Consider the following 23,445-nt stretch of genomic DNA (forward strand, 5'->3'; position numbering starts at 1 on the left):
ATGAAAAATAGACACTACCTTCCTTTGTGGCAATAAAGAAAACAAGTATTTGTTTAGCAACAAAATACTGTTTTGTAAGGCTCTGCTTGTTCCTTGTTTTTATGCCTACCCTATCCTAGACATAAAAATATCAAAAGCTAGAAGTTTAAAGATATTTCTCACTCACCAGAGTTAAATGTGCCCTATTTTTATTTACTCAAGAGGCTTAGTAAGATAAGAGTGCTTTTATAGCAATTACCTAAGCCTTGCTTTGGCACAGATAGCCTTCTACATAAAGGGGAAGAAATAGCTTACGACAGTGTATTCCATCATAGATTTTGTGTGATATTGGTACTAACTAAAGCACAAGTTTCTTTTTATGTACATAAGCCCCCTTGTACTCAGAAAAAAAAAATGGATGCACTATAAATAGTTTTGATGGACTTTATTCACTTAAAGGGAAAAAATGTAGAATTTTTGTTAAGACGTTAATACAGATATAATGTTGTATAACACCGACAAAAAAGTGGTAAGCCCGCTTTATGTGAAGAGTCTATAGCTCCCAAATAAAAGCTGTTAAGGGCAGGTTTGGGTAAGTCAGTCAAAACTTGCTCTTTTCTTCCCACAAATTATCTAGTTAATTCCTTTATTTTTGATAATTTAATTATCCAAATGACTATGTATCCCTGATATCTTGAAGTGGATCAGGTCAAGGGCCAGTTTTATGACTTAATTATTGTTCTCTGTCATTCCCACTAAAAAGTAAGTTCCATGAGATCAGGAAAATGCTTTTATATTTTCTGTTTATTGCTGAATCCCTATTGCCTTGTGCAGCTTCGTGAATATACAGGTAGTAGGTTCTCATTAAATATTTGGTGAACAAATAAATGGCATCTTTTGGGATAAAAGATATGGAAGTTAGGAGGGCAAGAGTCAACCCATCCTATAGGATTAAACAGGTAATGCTCCTTTACCTATTTAACCCAGCCAAAAATGTAAGTAGGTAATAGAGTAAACAGAAGCTACATAAGGCTATTTACACTAATATCTGCACAGATATGACTTTAGATTATTTGTCTCTCTTTTTGGAAGGGATTAGGCAGTCCCAGACAGGGCCAGGTTAACAGAGGAGAATTTCATTAGGATGTTTTAAGGAGTATTAAGGAGAATTATCTGGAAATATATATTTAATGAATAACCAGGAAGCAAGGAATATTTTATAACAATAATTCCTGATTAAAAAGTATTCACTTTTGATATGCATTGTGGTCTTCAACTGAGTCAGTCTTTGTAGAGTAACTACTGTGCATGAAGAAGAGTCCTCGGTGGTGCAGAGAGAGAATAAAAAAGTCATCCTCTACCAGTCCATTCCAGGGAGGTTTTTGTTCCCCTTTGTTAGCTCACTTTTCTTCTCTTACACTGAAAATATTAATTCTTTTTCTTTTTTTTTTAAAAAAAATAACTTTGGCATATTGAGATGATGCAGCACTTCCTGGAGTCATCACAGAATTTTACATTAATACATTGCTGACTTCTGTGATCAGGACATTATTTAGGTAATTATACTTGGAACACTTTCAAAGCAGAGACCACACAATACATGTGAAAAATATCATAGCAAATTGAATTTTAAACTGAAAAGGTTTAAAGCAGACTTTTCTCTTCATTGGTGATGGATGTCAAATGTCAAGGGACACTCTTGCTGATCACTCCCTCCATAGTTATTTGTTAGTACATCCTCTGGATGTGCAGATGAAGAGTCAGTGCCACGTGGCTATAGAGGAGATGAAGTTAATTGTTCTATTAAAGTCAGGGCACCATATAAAGCATAATAAGCCATCCAACCAATATGGATTCTGAACCTTGAGTAGAATCATTCATTTTTTTAATTTCATAAGGGCTTGAGTACCTAGCCAGTATCAGGCCCCGACTGGGCTCTGTGACTCAGTGGTAAAAAAAGAAAGAGGAGATTATTACTGTACAATGTGACAGGGTACTTCAGAAGCACTTCATACGTACCTTGGGAGCACCTAACAGGGTGGGTAGGGCTAGGGAGGAGGCCCGAGAGCAAATGATGTCTGAAAGAGACTAATCATACAAAGGGAGAGGAGACAAAGTTATATCACATTCAAGAAATTGAAAGATCGAATGGATCATAGAATTAAGAGTGGGTTATGTGCGCATGCGTGCTTGTGTTTGAAAAGGAATTAGGGAAGAGGGAAAGGGTGGATAAGACTTGATGCTGGAGATGTAAATTGGAATCCACTGGCTGTGATTAAAAAATGAAATGTTTTCATGAGAGCAGTGAGGAATTCTGGATAGATTTAATGAGGGAGAACAAGGTTATCATACTGGCGAACGTCCCTGACTGTAGGGTGGAGAAAGGATTGCACCCACTGAGACAGAAGGAAGGGAAGCAAATTAGGTGACTGTTGCAGTCACTAAAGTCCGAGATAATGGTGGGTTTGTGTGGGATGGTGGTAGAGGAAAAGGAGAGGGCTGGTGGATTGGGGACGTATTTAAGATACAGAATAGACAGGAGAGATTGAACGACAAGATGTGGGGGAAGAAGAAGGTTTAAAAGTGATTTCTGAGTTTCTGAATTGAACACGTGTGCTGCTGTTTACAGAGCTAGTAATTATTTCCTTAAATTTGGCAATGGGAAGAACTGACCTTGTTCTAACTCTAAAGTCCTAACTAGGCCTCATCAGGAAAGAATGGGCATGAACAGAGCAGCTTCAGAATATGCTCTTGTCTCTCTTGCAAGTCACCTTTCCTGGATGGATGGCAGTTTGGAATAGTGCTAGGGTATGGCCAAAAAGATAAACCGGAGTTTGAAGAAATCGGCCTGAGGTATGAGGTATATGAGAAAGTAGAGGTGACTAAGGCAAAATTGAAAGACAAGAACAAGGAAAGTTTTAGGGAGATTTTTTTTTTATGGATAGTTTCTCATTTAATGATGGATTTCAAATATGTCTCTAGGAAATCCCTTAAGAAATTTTTATCAATCAGGTATTGAAGCACAGATAAAACTGACCTTACTTTGTGTATGTTGATGTTTCAACATACAGTTAGTATTTCAATAAATAATAAGAGGTGTTGGTTTAACAAATTACTACTTAATTTCTTCATGCAAGAATTTTATGATTTGGATGTTGGGTTTAAAACTAAGACAAAAGTTTTCTGAGCCTTATGAGTAAGGGAGAGAGGTGAGAAGAAGATTTGAGTTATGTTTTATTATGATAAACTAGAATGGGTATAGTTCTAAGATACACTGAAAATGCAGATTTAGTAGATGCCATTAGAATTATTTTCTAAGACTTTGGGATGACCGTTAGGATTTGCAGCCCATAAAGTGGCTGTCAAACTGTATTTTTCTATTAAATGAGCCAAGCACAACAAATATTCCTTATTCATTCATTCATTCATTTACTTGACAAATGTCCATTAATACCCAATATGAACACAAGCTTACTCAGATCTGAGGGTTAAAGGCAAATAATACGTAGTATTTTCTCTTAAAAAGCATATGGTTTATTTAAGGAGATCAGCCACTGACTTGACAACAACAGTACTATGTCTTAAGTACTGTGATAGAGAATGGAAGAACAAAAAAAAGAGACTGGTAGAAAGAAAAGGCCATGTTTTGGTAATAAGAGTCAATTAGATGGAGAAGAGGGTAGTGAGAAAGACACAAATTCTAAAGTGAGAAAACTGCAGGCTCACAAGCAGAATGTCTAAGGGAATTACAGAAAGTTCCAAATGATGAGAACAAAGGCTGTGTGGAGATGATGGTGGTAAATGAGCCTGAAGTAACAGGCAGGAACTGGGCATGTATTAAGAGCCTGGTATGTGAGCAAAGGGGTCGGATTTTATCCTGAGCCCTAGGGGGAATTATTGAAAGATTTTAAGCAGAGAAGTAACATAATCCCAATTGGCATTGTATTATGGAAGGCTGGCAATCCAGACACGAACTGGCAAGCAACCAGTTTTGCAAGATGAAGAATTGTGCTTGCAAAGATCCATCAAATATAATAACACGTGTAGGCCACACTTCATGAAGAGAAAATCTTAACTAAAGTGGTGTATGCAAAGCGCCAGTAGGAATTATTCTGACTGTGGAGCAGATCTGTGGTCCAAAAAAAAATTCTTAGCAATGGGAAAACAAAATGGAAATGGAAAACAGTCTTTGGGCTACATCCTGGGGTATAATAAGAGGCTACAGTAAATGGTTTGAAGCTGATTTGTCCAGAAACTGTTATTAGGCCTGAATTCCCAGCAAATGCCCTGTGGTCTTGTTGTTAATCTCAGACACTGAGGAAAGAAATAACTAAAGGTGCATTGGGGTTTTTGTGGGTCATTCAAATTTAATTGCTGGTGCAGAACACTTCCAGACACTATGTTCTACTATAGCTGTCTTGCAACACAAACACCCAAAGCAGTGAGGCTTTAGTTTCACATAATATCTAGCTGAGAGATAATGAGACTCCTTTTAATAATCACAGAAGCACTTATATATCAAAATGAGGCTAATTGCCTTTAATATAGGCTATACAATTATAAAAAAAATGCTCTCTAATAATTCCATGCACTCATCAAGCAAGTTACACTATTTAAAATTTTATGAAAACATTCCTGAACAAACACAGCAGGCAAAAATGGCTGAAAATGAATTCAAACAAATAGGGAAATCTCTGAAAAAATTGTAAATCTCATATCTTTCATTTTTCCTTTATTATTTTATTTTTCTTTATATCAATGCTTTTCAGTTAAAAATAAATGATACTCCTACATTGTTTAGGAAACCAATGAAAAGTAACAATTACAAAGAACTGTGAAATTCCATAAAGTAGCTAACTTACCAACACAGGAAAAACTGTCATTAGGAATACTTCCTGTGGACGAAGCAACAATCCGGCCGACTTGTGATCTCAACACACTGGTTTTGTTTTATGTCATATGTTTGAACTTAATGTTTGTTAATCTGCTTATGAATTATATTTTGTTCCCTAATTCCTTCTACCCCTGAAAGTGGGCTAGCATTTGGCTCTCTTTGCCAGGGCCCTATTTAAAAACCCTGGCCAGTGCTTCTTTTTGCAGACTTCTAAAGAATTCATCCCATAATTACTCAATTATAAAAGTAGTGAGCTAAAGAGTGATTTTTGATGAGTTGCTATCCCTTTCAGAATTCATTGGTCAAAAGTTTGTTGTAGAAAGTGCAATGGAAGTGGTAAGGAAGATATGCAATAAAACAAGCAAAGCATGATTTATGGAGCAAGTGATGTTTCATATTATCTATGATAATTGAGACTTCAGGTTAAAAAAGGAAGTAATTCTTTTGGATTAATCTTTCCTAAAACATTGGCTCCCATGGATCATAGCAGGTATTTTTTCCCCTGGATTATAAGAAAAACAGTATTATTGAAGTGTAATTTCTATTCTATAAAATTCACCCATTATAAATGTAACATTCATCGATGTTAGTAAAGAGTTATATAGCTCACCAGAATCCAGTTTTAAAACATTGTCACGTTTTGTTAAATTTATTATTTGACAAACTCAACATGTTCGAGAACATTAATAGCCCAGGCCAAGTCTACCATTAGGTTCAACTAATATGAGGTTATCTGGTTAACCGGTGGATTGAGCCACTAGAGGTTAGTTATAGGAGAAAATGTGGCATCTCCTTGAGGAAAATCATTCTGAAGGAAGAAGAATCTAGAAATAATTAATTTTACCAAATTACAATATGTTGGTCAGTAAAGAGGGCCATGATTCTGCCTCCAACATGGTGTATGTTCCTAGAGATTTACTGCTTGTTCCACTCCCATATTGAATTCATGCCCAGAAGCATGTTGCCTGATATATATCATTAGTCACTAAATAGATATTTGTCAACTAAAATATGTATTGAAGAAATAATTTGATTTATATAAAAAGATCAAAAGCAGGCTGAGACACTAAAAAAATGTAACACAATTTAACAGAATATACCACAATAAAGGAAGGGGGAATTTTCATCCATTCTGCAACGGGACACTATTGAGTGGCCATGCATCTGACAGTGCTTTGATTGGCTGCAGTATGAAATGAAAGTACCTGCAGAAAGGTAGCAGTGATAGCAGCACTATGGGCAAGTCAAGCCCCAGAGAGATGGTTTGGTGAAGGATTATAAGAGGAAATGTGAAGAGTGTGACATAGCATCTTCTTGAATGTATCAACATGTTTGATGAATTTCAAAAACTCATGGGTAACAAGACACCCTGCTCTCCTCTCCCACCTCCTCCGAACCACGCCTGTCCTTCTCACTAGGTACCTGCCACAGTGGCCCTTTTTGATCTGCTGCTATGACAAATTTTGCCCTTCTTAGGGCCTTTTTGCTAGCTGCTCCCTCTTCAAGGAATGTTCTTCTCCTTGATCTTAAAAGGCTGATATTTTTTGTCTTCGGATTTCAGCTGACCTCCTCACTGCCCAATTGAAAGTAAAACACTTTCTTTTATACACTGTTCTTCATTGGATTTATCAGTGTAAGTAACGTAAGTCCAATATTACAAAAATATCTTGTAGATTTTATAAGCATTATGTTAGAAAAAGCATAATTTGAGGGAAATAATAACAGAGCAACTTTATTTGGATTAAAACTTTGAGGTTATCTCATAAAAACATATTGCTAAAAACTTTCTATAACATTCCTCAGAGGTCATCCAGCTTTGCTGTTAGCAGGTTTAGTAAGAGAAGACTTACTGTCTCCCAGACCAAGCCACTCTCTAGTGGAAGGATTCCAAGTTTTTATAAAAAGATTTTTTTTCTCTTCTGACTGCATATTTTCAAACAGACTGTCTTCAATCTTACTAATTCTTTCTTCTGCTTGGTCAATTCTGCTGTTAAGGGACCTTGATGCATTTCTCAGTTTAGCAATTGAATTCTTAAGCTCCAGAAATTCTGCTTGATTTTTTTTTTTTTTTTTTATTATTTCAATCTCTTTGTTAAATTTCTCTGAGAGGCTTTTGAATTCTTTCTCTGCATTGCCTTGAAGTTCATTGAGCTTCTTGAGGATGGCTATTTTGAATGCTTTGTCTGAAATGTCACATGTGTCCATTATAGTAGGATTGGTACCTTACTTAGTTCATTTGGTGAGGTCATGTTTTCCCAGATGTTCTTGATGGTTACCTATGTTCATTAATTCTGGGCATTGAAGAGTTTGGTCTTTATTTTAATCTTCACAGTCTGGGCTTATTTGAACCTATTCTGTTTGAGAAGGCTTTCCAGATACTCAAAGGGAATTGATTCTTGTGGTCTAAGTCTTTGGTCCCTGCAGCTCTATCAGCACTAGGGGGGAGGGCGTGGGCAACCCAGTAATGCTGTGACTCTTGCAGACTCCTGTTGTCACTGCCTTGGTGGATTTGGGTAAAATATGCGAGAATTCCCTGGATTACCAGGCAAAGTCTCATCTCTTCTCTCACTCTGGGCTGTTGCAGTTGGGGGAGGAGTGACATGGGCACTCCTTCAAGGCCACCAGCACCAGGACACACCTGAAGCCAGCCCAGTCTCACCCAAAGACCATGATGACTCTGCCTGTCTACCTTTGATGTTTATTCAAAGCCCAAGGGCTCCTTAGTCAGCAGGTGGTGAATCCTGCCAGGACTGGGTCTTTTCCTTCAGGGCAGCATGTTTCCTTCTGGCCCAGGCTGGGTCCAGAAATGCTTTCGAGGAATTAAGGCCCAGATTCAGGGGCTTTAGGAGTCTGCTTGGTACTTTATTTTACTGTGGCTAAGCTGGGACCCTGGGAACAAGTGGCAAAACTAAATCCTCCAAATTCTTCCCTTGCCTTTCCTCAAGTGGAAGAAGACTCTCTCTGAGCTGTACTGCCTAGAGTCTGGGGCAGGGGTGACACAGGCCCTGGCTTGGCTGCCACAGCTGATGTCTCACTGGGGCGGCTGGTGTCTCATTGGGTCACGTGCACCCCAAGCCCCCTGGCTCTGAGCTTGCCCAGCTGTGAGAATTGCCCAAGGACTCTAGTTTTGTTTTTTTTTTTTTTTGGCTCGACTAACTTCTGAATTTAGTCCAGTCCCCAGGCTGCTTTTTGTCAGCCAGTGATGGTGCTAGCCAGAAATCAAGTTTTGGGGTGGAGGATTTCCCTCTGGCTGGGCTTGTCTGAATGCTCCCTCTGTGGGCATTGGCAAAATTGGGCTTTGTACTGTGTTCCCCTGTGCCAGGGTGGCCCTGAGTTTCAATGCACAGTCCCACAGTAAGTTTACTCTCCCTCCCTTGGGCACACAGATTCTCTTTCCACTAGGTGTGCTAGTGTGGCACTGCAGGCAGATTGGGGAGGAGTGGTGTGGATAATGCAAGATTGTCTTTTCTGCCCTCTTCAGTGCCTCTGTCCTTATAATGTCAAAAACAGGCAGTGTGATTACTCACCTGATTTTTGGTTCTTCTTAAGATGCTTGCTCCTGTAGAAAGTTGCTGAATTTGGTGTTTGTGTAGAGGGACCATTGCTGGAGGTTTGTATTTGTCCATCCTGCTCTATACTTTCCCTTATGCAAGTAGCCTTTCATGGGGTAAGGAGAAGTGGCAGGATATAAGGCTGGAAGTATGGGTAGCACCAGCTCAATGTGGGTCTTAAAGGCCATGTGCTTCATATGCCCCTGCAGACCAAGCACCTTCTCTTAGCCTCGCTTCAGAGTTCAGCCACGGCTGGCTTCCATGCAGGCTTCAACTGCCCTTATGGAGATGGTGTCTTACCTCCAGCATGCACTTCATGTATTTAACTTTTCACCCTGGAAAGGTTCCAATGCCACAGACACCAGAGGAGCTCATTCCTCAAGCACACATTAGCAGCCCAGAGTACAGGCAACCCTAACCAATAGGAGATGGGAGTTTACAGATGAATACTTATGGTCAGTTCTCAGTGGACAATTCTGAGAAGCATTCTATATGATGCTCAGAAGTTTAGGGGACAAGGGAGAATCTTGTTACCTTCAGTGGTGACCTTGATGACCTACTCTTATGATGGATTTCACTATTTCCTCCCTCTCCAAATCCCTTACTCCCAAACTAGTAGATTGCATCACTATTAAACTACATGCACTCAAGTATTTGCCTTGGCCTCTGCACTAGGGGAAAGCACAAACTAAGAATTGTGGATTCTACCCTGCAAGGTAGGGGAAACCTCAGTCAAGGATGGCTGCACAAAGCCTGGCAGGAGAATGAGTAACACTATAGGCAGGGGACTCCTTGGCAGTTTGTTGGGGGTCTTTAGAGGCCAGATAAATTACCCTTTCCTCTCTGAAGCAATGAAATATAAGACAAAGGAGTAACACAGATGGGAGATAAGGCATTGCCTTTATTTCTGATAAAGGTCATATTAGAGAATGTGACTCACATTTTTAGGCAGATGGGCTTCCCGTTAATGAACTTTAGTCAATCAGACAGATTTACTCCTGACAGTTTTAGGGCAGTAAGGCTTCCCCACTGCAAGCACCAAGCCTGCCCCTAGAGAGGCAGACTGGAATACCTACTTACAGGGCAGAGAAAAAAGAGAAATTGATTCTAGTAAGAAAGAGAATGCTGGAAAAGCAATAATAGAGCTGAGCCTTGGCGAGTGAGCAGAGTTTTGACAGGTATAGATAGGAGGTTACATGTGAATTAGTGCTTTCTGAATGATTAAATGCTAAACCATAGCCATTACTATACTGATAGTTATAGAAAATTGATTATTCTAATGGAGGATCCAAGTAGGATTTTGAGTGTTTATTCTTTCCCTCTCAGAAAGTTAAATAGAATTCAGAGATTATTGAACTGGGCATGCCAATACAATTTACACTGTTACGAAGACCACACGGTTGGGGAAAGAAAGGATTTCAAAGACCTCCATCCTCCCTCATCAAAGAGAGGTAGGGAATCCGCCTGCATACATAGCTCACCACTGCTACAGGCTATAAACAGTTAGCAACTGAGAAAACCACCACACTAAGGATATCTATAACCAAGGCATCCATTCAAAACCTAGATTGCCATCAAAGCACCCACAGGCAAAGCCAAAGGTTCTTATCTAACATATGCTACAGACATACTTTTATGAATGAGTGCAGAAAAAAAAAAAAGCCCCATTTAAACAAAAGAAAATCCAAAAATAAGAAGCAACAGCTGCTCGAGATGAAAAGGAATCAGCAAAAGAACTCTGGAAATGTGAATAATCAGAGCAAAAGGACACCCCTAAAGGGAACACCAACTCTCTAGCAATGGATACAAACCAAAATGAAAATATTGAAATGACAGATTGCAATATGGATTGTAAGGAAGCTCAATGAAATCCAAGAGAAAATAGAAACCCAACTAAAATAAACCAGAAAAACAATTCAGGAAATCAATGAAAAATTCACTATACAGATCAACATATTAAAAACAAAACAAAACAGAACTTCTGGAAATGAAAAATTTCAAGGAAATATGAAACAGTGTAAAGTTTTAAGAATAGACTAAACCAGGCAAAAGAAAGGATCTCAGAGCTTGAAGACAACTCTTTCAAATTAACTCAGTCAGTAAAAAATTTAGAACAGAGAATTAAGAGGAATTCTGAACAAAGCCTACAAGAAATATGGGATTGTGTAAAAAGGCCAAATATAAGAATCATAGGCATCCCTGAGGGTGAAGAAGAAAATGCACAAGGGCTAGAAAACCTAACTGAGGGAATAATTGTGGAGAACTTCCCTGGTCTTGCTAGAGATATCTCCAGCAAGACCAGGGGACAAGAAGTTCAATGAATACCTGGGAGATTTATTGCAAAGAACCAATCACTATGACACGTAGTCATCAGACAGGCCAAAGTCAATAAGAAGGAGGAACTCCTGCAAGTCATGAGGTGAAAACATCAAGTAACTTACAAAGGAAAACCCATTAGGCTAACTGTAGACCTCTCAACTGAGACCTTAGAAGCCAGAAGGGATTGGGGCCCCATCTTCAGTCTTCATCAACAGAACAACTGCCAGCCTAGAATTTTGTATCCAGCAAAACTAAGTTTTATACATGAAGGAGAAATAAAAACTTTTCCAGACAAGCAAACGCTGAGTGAATTTGTCAAGACCAGACCTGTTTGCCAGGAAATACTCAGAACTGCATTATACACAGATCAGCACAATAGACACCCACCAGTGTACAACCACCCAAAAGCTAAAGCTCAGAGCTCATATAAAACAATAGCACAAGAGGTAAAACAAAGTAACAAGGTATACTCGACATGATAAACAGAACAACATCCCACATATCAATTCTCTCAATTAATGTGAATGAACTGAATGTCCTACCCAAGAGACAGGCTGACTGGATAGATGAAAAAATGTAACCCAAGTATCTGCCATCTCCAAGAAACATATCTCACCCAGAAGGATACATACAGACCCAAGGTGAAGCAATGGAAAAAAAATATTCCATGCAAATGGAAACCAGAAGAAAGCAGATGTAGCTATTTTATATCAGATAAAATTGACTTTAAATCAACAATAGTAAAGAAAGACAGAAAGGACCATTATATAATGGTAAAGGGAAAATTCAACAAGAAGACATAACAATCCTAAATATTTATGTATCTAACACAGAAGTGCCCAGATTCATAAAGCAAACCATACTAGATCTAAGCAAAGAGATAAATAGCAACATCATAATTTCCAAGGAATTCAACACCCCACTGACAGAACTAGACAGTTCACCCAAGCAGAAAATAAATAAATAAACACAGACTTACATAGGACTCTAGAACAAATGGGCCTAATACATATCTACAGAATATTTTACCCAAAAACTACTGAATATGCATTTTTTCTCATCAGCTCATAGAACATTCTCCCAGATAGATTATATCTTAGACCACAAATAATATCTCAACAAAGTCACAAAAATAAAAATCATACCATGTATCTTCTCAGACCACAGTGGAATAAAACTAGAAATCAACTCCAAGAGAAACACTCAATTCTATACATAGTCATGGAAATTAAACAACCTGCTGCTGAATGATTTTTGGATCAATAATGAAATTAAGGTGGAAATCGAAAGATTCCTTGAACTGAACAACAAAGGAGACAAAAGCTATCAAAATCTATGGGATTCAACAAAAGCATTCCTAAGGGGAAAATTTATAGCCTTAAATACTTACATCAAAATGACAGAAAGATCACATATTAACAATCTTTTGACATGTCTCAGTCTCAAGGAACTAGAAAAGTCCCAGGTTACAAAATCAACGTACACAAACACTAGCCTTCCTATACACCAATAACAAGCAAGCTGAGAGGCAAATCAAAGACACAATACCATTCACAATAGTTATTATACAATAAAATAAAATAAAATACCTAGGAATATACTTAACCAAGGAGGTGAAAGATCTCTACAAAGAGAACTACGAAACACTGAGGAAGGAAATGGCAGATGACACAAACAAATGGAAAAATTTATCACGTTCATGGTTCAGTAGAATCAACATTGTTTAAATGTCCATACTACCCAAAGTGATTTACAGATTCAATGCAATCACCATCAAAATACCAATGTCATATTTCACAGATCTAGAAAAAATAATTCTATGCTTTGTTTGGAAGCAGAAAAGAGCCCCAAATAGCTAAAGCAATCTTAAGCAAAAAGAATAAATCTGGAGGCATCACATTACCAGACTTCAAACTATACTCCAAGGCTATAGTTACCAAAACAGCATGATACTGGCACAAAAATAGAGACATAGACCAATGGAACAGAACAGAGAACCCAGATGTAAAGCCATCGACATACAGCCAACTCATCTTTGACAAAGCAGACAACAATATACATTGGGGAAAAGAAGCTGTATTCAATAAATGGTCCTGGGAAAATTGGATAGCCACATGCAGAAGAATAAAACAGGATCCATATCTTTCACCACTCACAAAATTGACTTAAGATGGTTAAAAGACTTAAATATAAGGCATGAAACCATAGGAATTCTAGAAGAAAGTAATCAAAAAATTCTTCTAAATATCAGCCTACACAAGGAATTTATGAAGAAGACCTCAATGGCAATTACAGCAACAACAAAAATAAATAAATGGGACTTGATTAAATTAAAAGGCTTCTGCACAGTTAAGGAAATAGAGCTCAACAGAGCAAATAGACAACCTACAGAATGAGAGAAAATATTTGCAAGCTATAATATATCCGATAAAGGGCTACTAACCAGAATCTACAACGAACTCAAGCAAATCAGCAAGAAAAAGACAAACAACCCCATTAAGAAGTGGACAAAAGACAAATAAACCAAAAAAATAAAAAAAGAAGAAAGTTAAATAGAATTCAGTCTTATCAACGGGGTGGGTGAAATTCTGAGCTAAAATGTCAATATGTAATAACTACCATCCTCCACATTTCTTCCCCACAGTCAAATTCGTATTCATTAAATCCTTCTCCCTTGTTGCTAAGTAGAGGATGCAAGAATACATTAAAAATCACAAATATTAGCACAGCAGGATTTTCAAGTCAACCTATCCTATTAGGAATGCAGTTGCAAAGTTATAACCTTCTGAAATCTCGTCCACATTCTGTACAGGCCAATAACACTTCCTCCAGGAGAGATAATCAGCATCAGGAAAGGCAGTCACTGCTTGTAAAGCATTGTCATTTCTTCTCTACCCCATTTCTTGTTTACTGTTCCCACATGTAGTGTCTACATATAAGTGATAGCACATGCATGAGTGAAGGCATGTGTTCATCGCCATACACATACATACCCGCATAAGCCACTCAAAAATACACACAGGCACAGCTAAAATGCAAAAGTAAGGATTCCGTATACCTTTCCAGTACCTAAAATATATGTTTTTGGCACTTTCATTTTTAAGGGAAAATGTAGGTGAATATATGCTTAAAAGAGTCTTTCCTCTTATTTTGCTTGATCAAGGGAAATTTCAGAGGTGACATAGTATAAGATCCTGGCATCATTTGCATACTTTTTTCTCAGTCTATCCTGAGTTGGAGCTAACTGGCTCTCAGATAGTGTCAAAGCTTCATTAATCTCTTCTCTCCTGCTGCCTGCCTGCCTTTTGACCATTTTACTGCTAATTAGCCCTGAGAGCAGGTGGGGAGAGAGAAGCTGTTGATCTCTATTCATTTCACTTCACAGTCTGGTTTGGAAGAAAGGATAAATAGGGAAAAAGGGAGGTTTGGTGCTGCTTTAAGATGTCACAGATTTTCTCTCTCAGTCTGGATACACTGAAATTCAGGACGAAAATCTTAAAATACCAAGTTACTAATGTAACATTCTTATTGAACAATATTTTGATTCAATTCACTTTCACAATTCAATTGATGACCTTTCTAGAGCCAGGCCCTGTGTTGTGTGTTAGAGACAGATGAGTGAACAAGACTTGCCTGCTTCCTGCTCTCCTGGAGTTCATGGAGGAAACTGAAATAGACAGCAAACAAGTAATTGCAGGTGTGCTGAATGACAGGAGGCTAAGAGCAGGGTGTTGTGGGAATGCAGAGCAAGGAGATTCAATCATCTATGACTTTAGGGAAGGCTTTTGTGAGGGAATGGCGGAAAGGGGAGGCTTGAAGAATAAGCAGCAGCTTAGCCAAGTACAGAGGGTTGGATGAGCATTCAGCATAGCTGTCATGCAATCAAGTAGGTTAAATTACCTAATAAGAAATTCTTGTTTTGAGGCAACTTGTTATTCTCTAGGGCAAGACCTTAAGAACTTTTGAGAAAACACCTGCTGCACATCCAGAAGATTACTAGAAAATGTTTGTACAGGGGTCCTCTTTTTGAAGGACACAGGCATGGGGGTATATACAGATAGACTCAAAGACCTTCACAGAGCAATGGGACCTTGACGTTTTCTCCCAACTTTCCCATATCCTCTGCGTTCTCAGGTGCACAGAAGAATGGTGAGAGTATGTGGTTGACTTAGAGGAACAGCTAAGCCAGTAACTTGCCTGTTTTAAATAAACAGCTGAGATTTTTCATTTGCTCCATAATCTTTCAGAAGGTACTTTGATAGCCTTGTACCTCAAGTTCATTTAATAACCTCCTCCCATCTGGCTCCTAAAGGGCCAATCTTTGGGGTGTGCTCCAATTAAAGTAACTTCTGTCCTTGAGAGAATTACAGTAGGGTAGTGCTTTAAGCACCCTTGGAAATATCACCATGTTATATGGATGACAAAAATCAAGTTTGGATATTTACATGATATTTTCCCCAAATCAGACTGCCAAGATGGAAACTCAGGTCTTTTGACTACCAATATTTGGCATGTTGATGAGTCACACTCCTTCTGGTGAAGCTTCTGGCAATTTTATATCTAGCCTGTAGAAGACACCATGCATGTCTATAACTTTGGATTTAGGTCAAATCATAGATTTAAAACTACTAAACATTTTCAGAAAATAAATGAAATATAACAGGAACCTTCATCTTACAAGGCTGACATTTGATGGCCTAATTCAGGGCTTGCAAACTGATATCATAGGTCTTTGTTTGGTTTTGGTTAGGTCCATATATAATGTTTAGGGACTTAAAAGTTGATTTTTGATGAACCCAAAATGGTTTCTCATGATTGTCACATTCATATTGTTTTCCCAGGGCTCATCTACTTTCTTTGACATCTTCTGCAGAATTATTATCTAAAGTGCACACCAAATTTGCCAATATCTAAATTATAGAACATGCCTTTTGATATTATTGACAATGATAATGAAATAATTTTGTTAATTTTAAGTAGATTTTCATTTAAACATTTTTTAAACATTTGAAATGTGGTTTATTTAGTGTTTCTTGTCAGTACTGTCCTGTGGAAATTGTATTGATAAGAGTTAACAAACTGGTTGTTCTCTGTCAAAATTACTGCATCCGTCACTTATGTTATAAGGTGAGGAAGATCTCTGAAAGGGTAGCTATTTTTAAGCCAACCCTAAGCATATTCCTTCCTCCTTCTTCCTAATTTGTAAGGTCAATGATATCCACCCCTTTGACTGATAGCAAATCCTATCTGTATGAAATCAGCTTATCTAAATACATTAGGAATGCCCAGCAGGCCTGTTTCATGGAAATTAAATCAGTGAATAACTTTGTGATGAGAAAATCATGAGGTCATGGCCACTGTTGCTTAAAAACTTTAAAACTGAGCAAATCTTTAGATCAGTTTGCTTTTGCTCTTTCCATGATAAGAGCTCAGGGGTCATCTTTCTCTTACATTTTGATATTCAGAGCATCTCCAGGGCTCAGGAAACAAGAGCAAGGTTAATGCTGGGGTTGGGAGGTGGACTGATGGCGTATGAGGTAAGCAACAACCCTGCCCGATGAGGCTTGAAGATGTTGCTTCAAAAATTGTTCAGTAGTCTCATAGTAGTATGAATTAGCACTATTATGTCTTTGAGATAATCTTAGTACATTATGTTTAGAGACTTATGTGTATTATGTTAGTATTTTGTTTAAATACAAATACATTATTCAACCCAATAAAATGATTGCTGGGGGGTCATATCAATTTAAAGAAAAATAATTTTGTTTTGGGCATTTACCCCTACTCTGTATTGGACACATACTTCTATTTGGTGCCTTCTTACTCCATGTTGTAAAACTTGAATTCTGGGATATGGACATTACTAGGATAATCATCCATTAAAAGGCTTCTAAACATAATTTAGGCAATAACTCATGGAGGAAGAATTTACATTGTTGGTTCTCTATTTCCCCTTCTCATCTCGAAAGGAAGCCCTTTCAAGCATTTGTATGCTCATGATGTACCAAGTCTTCCCTTGTTAAAATTATATCTTAGGAAAAGATCTGATGAAGAAGAGTTTTTTAGAAAAAAATTCTTGGTGCAAAGAATTGTGTCAGTATGTTTCTAAAATGTGCTTGTTAAGTCTTAAAAGATGCATGTCTTTTATCTCAGCACATCCTTGTATTTTGGCTTTTCCTATTGTTAGATGATGTTCAGATATCAGTAGAGCAAATGAAAGAATGCTTGGTGGGAGGGTGGAGGGAGGGCCACATCCACAATGAGGAGAAGGGGAAGTCTTCTAGAATTGTGTTTATTCTAAAGAAAAAAAACACTTTGAATCCCTTTGACTCTATGCTTTGATGCCCTCTCGGTCATCTGGTGATACACAGATTTCTGTGAGTGGTAGGATGTTTGTGAAGAGGTGATGGAAAAGGAAAGAAAATTTCTCAGAGATTCTATAATGCAATGTAAAAATATGTACACAGTTACTGTAAACAGAATTCTCATGACATTCATGCCTTATTCTTCTGGACCTCACTTCCCATAATACATCTGTCATGGAATTGTATGTGGAATACTATTTCAAATTAATTTTAGTATAAATATACTAGGAAAAATAAGTAGAAAACAATTGAAGGTGGAACCTGTGGTCAGTAGAGATTATTTCAGAAATAATCTCTGTAATGCAGGGGTTCCTTATCTTTCTTGGTCAAGCAATACGCAAAAAATGGGAGTATGTGTAAGATATCCTGAAGTTAGCCAATGAAGATGCTGGAGACTGGGAGTTCAATTACCCCAGGCACTCTGCACCATCCCAAGGTGCATACCTGTACCCCATCTGCAAGGTGTGCATCTGTAAATCATCTGTAACACACTGATGGGAAAGCTCTGCACAAGCGTGACTTCTTATAAGTAGATTTCCATCCCTTTCCATCTTAATTAGGTAATACCATATGCACTCAAAGGAAACTTATTTGATCCTCAGCTCAGCTGTTTTATCAGGAAATGTATCTGATTTGTGCTAATGACAAAAATTATTCTTTACTCTAAGTGAGTTATTATCTTGCCATTTGGGTCAATTCCAAATATAATTAAAATTCATACAAGCCAAGAAAGAAAAAGGCATGCTCTTCAGTAAAATCTTTGGCAGCTGCAAGTCCTCTAAGAAATAATCACATCAACCTTGTCCTTGTGAGAGATATCTCTTTATGTCCTAAGCTGATGGTAGGTCACAGTAATAAAAAAGTGCATGAGTCCACCTAATTACCTTCACTAACTCTCAAGAACAAAATAGCCTACAGTCCAACCTAATCCCAAGTGCCCTCCCCTCCCACACACACCACCACCATTTAGAGTCATATCTGTCTTAACTCCTGGTATTGCATGTTGGATGAGAGAATTTTAAAAGTAGCAATTGAGTCATCCGAAAGTCTTTAATTGCAGCAATTACACACTCTAGTTGCACATTAAAATGAACTGGGAAGCTTTTAAAATTTACCTATATCCAGGTGACATTAAATCCTATTCTCTAAGGATGGAGAGACACGATGCCCCAGATAAAGTAAAACGGTTTATAAATAATATGAGGTAATCAGTATGCTAAAATGCAATGCAAAGATAAGCTCATAAAAGGTACTGAATATTGTTAGCTGAAGTTTTAAAAGAATGTAGTTAAGAGGAGTTGGGGGTTGCGGTGGAACACACAAAGGCCATCCTCAGGTGGAAACCAGAGGAGAGGGCCTGCTGAGGGGCTAGAGCATGAACACTGTATGGCCAGACTGCAAATTAACTCAGAGTGCTTGGGGAAAAGGAATGAGGCAGGCCTGCATAACTTTAATATCCATTTGAAAAGCAATGGGAATTGATATTATTAACTGGGCAAGACCAGATGATGGAGATACTTGAACAGAAGGCTGAGCATTCATCGTGACGTTAAAATGGTAAGTAATTAGAGGCTTTCAGCCTAGAGGAAGGAATGGGATTAGAAAGATAGGCCAGCACCCAAAGTCTTCAGGATTCTTGAGAGCACCCATTAGAAGTCTGCTTTCTACAGCAGATGACAAATCAGATCTGTCACTCTCTCTCAATAAGTACCTTTATTCTTGCTCATAACCTAAGTCTGAACACCCTGATACTTAGTTTGTATGTGCAACTATTGGCATGTATTGGAGTTTATGGAATATGCCCCTGGGATTTTTTATTGCATGGTACCTAACAGGGACTCACACAATGGGAGTGGTCATAACAAATATTTTCATGATGGTAACGAGCTCTTCTCTAGTTATATAGTCTTGGATAAATCACTTAATCCCTTTGGTCTTGGTTTCTACATTTATGCAATAAAGAGACAAGACTAAGAGTTTTCTAAACTTACACATAAATTAACATCACATAAGTTTCTGATTATTATTCTCAGCCATGCAAAGGACAAGATTTGTAACTGAGATTGCTTCATCACTGGCCATTTATCCCCTCTAGATCTGGGCACACTATTCTTTAGAATAAAATTGTACATCTTTCACTTTCTCTGGTAAGTTCAAAGAAAAATAACTGATGTTTGACAAGCAGGAAAGAATATTGATCTTATTTATTTTTGTTTTTTGGGCTGATGAGTAGAGATAAGTTTAAAAAATCTGTAGGTTAATAAACTATACTGACATAAATATGTAAGTTCAGCATAGGAAAGATCAGGCTCCATGTCATTCATACATGAAATGTACAAAGTGAATAGTTATCCTTTTAAAGATTTTAATACATACTTAGAAATGAACAATTTAGTATTACATAGTTTTGTAACATTGATGCTGTTAGATATGTGGATGTATATATTTTTATTTCCAGTAAAATAGTTTCATGCTTATAAAAGTCACCCTAGGTCAACTTGGAACAAAGAGAACAACATACAGTAGAAATAAACCAAGTAGTAAATAGGGTATTGGTAAGGAAAAAATATTATAAAGCAGTTACATTGTTGACATACACACACACAAATAAATACACTTTTCTATTATTTGAAGGCAATTCACAATCATTTCCAGGAATTCTGTGAGAATTTAAGGCCATTTGTTCTAAAGAAATGCTTTAATTTAGACACAACTTCACAAAACTGTATTCTTGTAAAAACTGTACATGCAAAAACTCTTTACAATTAATTGTGAACAGGCAGGTCAGTATATAGGAGTAGGTTATTTCACAAATGTGCTGTGCACTAAGTCACATGATCGTATATGTTTAACTGGGAATTTCACAAAAGACTTCCAGCCTGTGCACCCTGCATGGCAACGTGGAACAGTGATAACATGGAATCCCAATCAAGAGAGCCAGTATCCCTTTGAATTAAAATACCTAGACAAGATAGAATGGAGTAAAAAGTTTAAAACATCTGCTACATGGTTCACAGTTAAATATTCTTGGTTTCAGTCTTTCTAAATAACATTATAATGTAAGGATGCTACTTTTTACACAAAGTATTTTCTGTGCATTTAGAGTTCACGATGTTTGACTTTTTAAAATTTCCACTTAGCTTTACAAAACACAAACTGGCTGCAGCCTAAATTTAGAACCCAAACTCTATGAAAAATGCATGTTCTTACAGGATACACATCTGCCAACCTTAAACTCCCAGACTCGGCAAACACTGCAGAGAAACTGATTACGAAGCAGATGTGGCTTCCTAAGACAATCCAGTTACTGAGAAATATGAAAGCATTTTTCCCTTCCCTTATTTGCAATTGTTATTTGTCCAGACAGTCATTCAAAGAGATATTGCTCTTGTGATTATAGCTATTGCAATTTAGAAGACAAAGGATTCAATATTCAAAACTCTTATTCTTAAGAACAGTTATAAAAGTATTGAAATTTAAAAAGTAGTAACATGTAAACATTGATACAGAGAGACTGCTTTCCTATACACATAGCAGTCAAAGACAATATTTGAGTTAAAAACATAGCTTGTGCTTTTTCCCAACAATACATTGGAAATTAGCTGTTTTTGTCAAAAGAAAAATTGAAAGATTCAGAGAAGACATCCATACTTTTCTTCAAGCATTTAAACAATTTTTCTGTTGCTCATGCAACCACCATATTTACAGTTTTGGTTTAGGAAGAGAGTTTATTTTGGATCCAAGAAAGCATATTAACCAGTACTGCTGAAACCAAACTGAGAAAAGTGTCTTATTCCCTGGTTCATTACAGAGCACCAGGCACAAGGCATTAACTCAGCAGTTCTAACTGATGTGTAGCTAACCTTAGCATTTGGGAGCACAGTCATATCTGAGTCTGTAACACATGTGTAGGCGGAGTGTATGGGGGAGGCGCAGGTGATGGCTTGATTCCTCGGGCCCTCATATAGGAGAGAAACTGCTCAGGGATCTCAGCCAGGACATCTTTAGCCAATCTAGCCATGCTCAATATGTGGTTTCCGCTTCTGTCAATGTAATCCCTGAATGGCACAAACTAAAACAGAGGTTAAAGAAAGTTATTTGATAGACTTTAGCAACTTAGGTAATAAACACAAACATCAGCACATGTAAACGTTTGGTTGTAGAAGAATCAGGGAAGCCCAGAGTAATGGTGAGATGGATAACAATTATTATACATTTTAACGAATATCTGATACACTACGAATAGCTATAAGAGTGACCAAACTTTTATAATTTATGTTTTATCTAAAAAGAAATGTGATTCTTTTCTATGTTTTCTAATATCTCATGTCACCTGATCTTGATATGCCCATTATGTTGCTAAATGTGTTTTGCACTTTTGGGTTCTATACTTACTTAACTCTTAATAGGATGAAGCAGTTAACCTCTTCAGGGCTTGGTTTCTTGTCAAACGGAGTTGATACATGCCTAATTCAGCTTCGATACAAAAATATTACCCAATGCTGGGTAAGAAACAAATATTACCCAATTCAGGGTAAAAATACAGTGTGTATTACTAAAGAGTCCTAAACACATTATTTTTAATTATTACTGGGACATCAAATCACATGGAGTATGAATATAAAATTCACACAACTCATATTAAGAGGAACCTGAAATATTCAGTACATTGAGTCTTGCCCCAGATGTTGATTTTTTAAATCTATTATTTAGAAAAGCAAAAATAAATAAATAAATAAATAAAAATAAAATCTTGGCATAAGATTTTGGCATATTTCTTATTGAAACATCATCATTCTTATTTTTACATCATATAAAAATGATTGTTCTATCTTTATATAAGAAATTATGTGAGAGCCCTTATCAGCTCAACACCAGATGCTCTTGCAATAGATTGTCTGATTCTATTCTCATTTATAATGGTTACTTACGTTAATAAACACTGTGCTATTTGAGGGCATTAGTTCAATTTCCCCTTAGGGACATGATGATTCTTGAAGCAACTTGGAAGTGATTGGAACTGTTAACATTGTGATAATTTGGGAGCACAGTAATTTGAGGTCTTCTGAGAAAAGGGACAGTGAAGACGTTAGGATGTTGAACAATTTCTGGGTATAATATTTAAAAGGTTGAATTAAATCATTTTTTTCCTCCCAGAGAAAGACAAATCCCATCTCATAAAACAGCCATTTTAAATTTATTTTGGAAAACTTGCTTTTGATTTAAAGTTATTCAAGATGTCCTTTGAGAAAACAATTGTTATTAGAAAACAGCATTTTAAGTGGTCAGGTTGCTACAGGTAAACCAAGTTAAAATCTTAAGAAATCAATGAGGAGGTAAAATACCTTATATGCAATGATTGCAGTCTCTTTTAAAGGAAGAGCAGAAAATTATTACTTTCATTTTAAAATAAGACACACTATAGGCAGAAGAATATCTGTATGACTAAACTTTTCCCTGTCTTGCTACCAAGAGAAAAACTCAGAGAAGCTTTTAGAAATATATATGTAAAAATGGTGACATATCTTTCTCTTACCCTGGAAGGTAGCTAAGGGCAAAAAACAAAAACAAAAACAAAAAAACCCAAAACCCCCCCCCAAAAAAAAAAAACCACTGACAGCAAATATAATCTTCAGCTGAGAGGAGAACAGGAGATGTGAACTTGTTTGTGAAGTCATACAATCTTGCTATGGATAAGACTTGACATTTTTAACAAAAAAATCAAACAGGTATAAAAAAGCAAGTTGAGGTTTATTTTCTCTCTTTAGAAAAGTGAGAAAATAAAAATCAACATCGTTAAGAACTAATGTGAAAAAGGTATCTAATTGTAGCATAGTTTACTTCATTCTTATTTTAAAAGGCATAACACTTTGAAAGTTAACATTTAGTGATGTTGGTAAAGTTGGTAAACATGTAGCTCTCTTTAAACTACATTTTTAAAGAGTTCACTTTTTAGAAAACGTGTGTAGCTAACACACACATTTCAGGGAAATGACAATACCTATGGCAAACTGTTCTTACTTCTCCATGGAAAGGGGAGATCTCATCTGCTTTTGTTTTACCTTTACCTCAACTTTGGTCTTATATTTTATTTGATTCTTTACCTTTCTTCTACATTGTGGGCATTGAAATCATTAAATGTTTTACCCCCTATTCTCAAAAACTCAGGCACGAGACTTCCCAATTTCAAAGCCTAGTTCTGCTACCTATTGCCTGCATGATCTTGGGCAGTCATTTTCCACCATTTGCCTCAGTTTCCTTTTCTATAAAATAACGATAAAGACCAGATAGCTTCACTGTTGAATTTTACTAAACTTTTAGTGAAGAACTAACACCA

At 37.1% G+C, this 23,445-nt stretch overlaps 1 protein-coding gene across 4 annotated transcripts in view; it reads right to left on the bottom strand.

Annotated features, from left to right (window-relative positions):
- Nucleotides 1-23,445, bottom strand: part of CPNE8 (copine 8) — a 228,374-nt gene that overhangs the window by 9,520 nt on the left and 195,409 nt on the right. For 2 of the 4 annotated variants that reach the window (XM_069489290.1, XM_069489291.1), the window contains one exon: nt 19,570-21,180. The exons of 1 other annotated variant lie outside the window; for it this stretch is intronic. In XM_069489290.1, coding sequence (XP_069345391.1) covers nt 20,992-21,180 — 189 coding nt within the window. In that variant the 3' untranslated portion in view covers nt 19,570-20,991. Of the gene's footprint in view, nt 1-19,297; nt 21,181-23,445 lie in introns of those variants that run through there. One more of the 4 variants, XM_069489289.1, reaches the window with a different exon arrangement.

This window comes from Eulemur rufifrons, chromosome 16, assembly GCF_041146395.1.
Source record: "Eulemur rufifrons isolate Redbay chromosome 16, OSU_ERuf_1, whole genome shotgun sequence".
Classification (NCBI taxonomy): domain Eukaryota; kingdom Metazoa; phylum Chordata; class Mammalia; order Primates; family Lemuridae; genus Eulemur; species Eulemur rufifrons.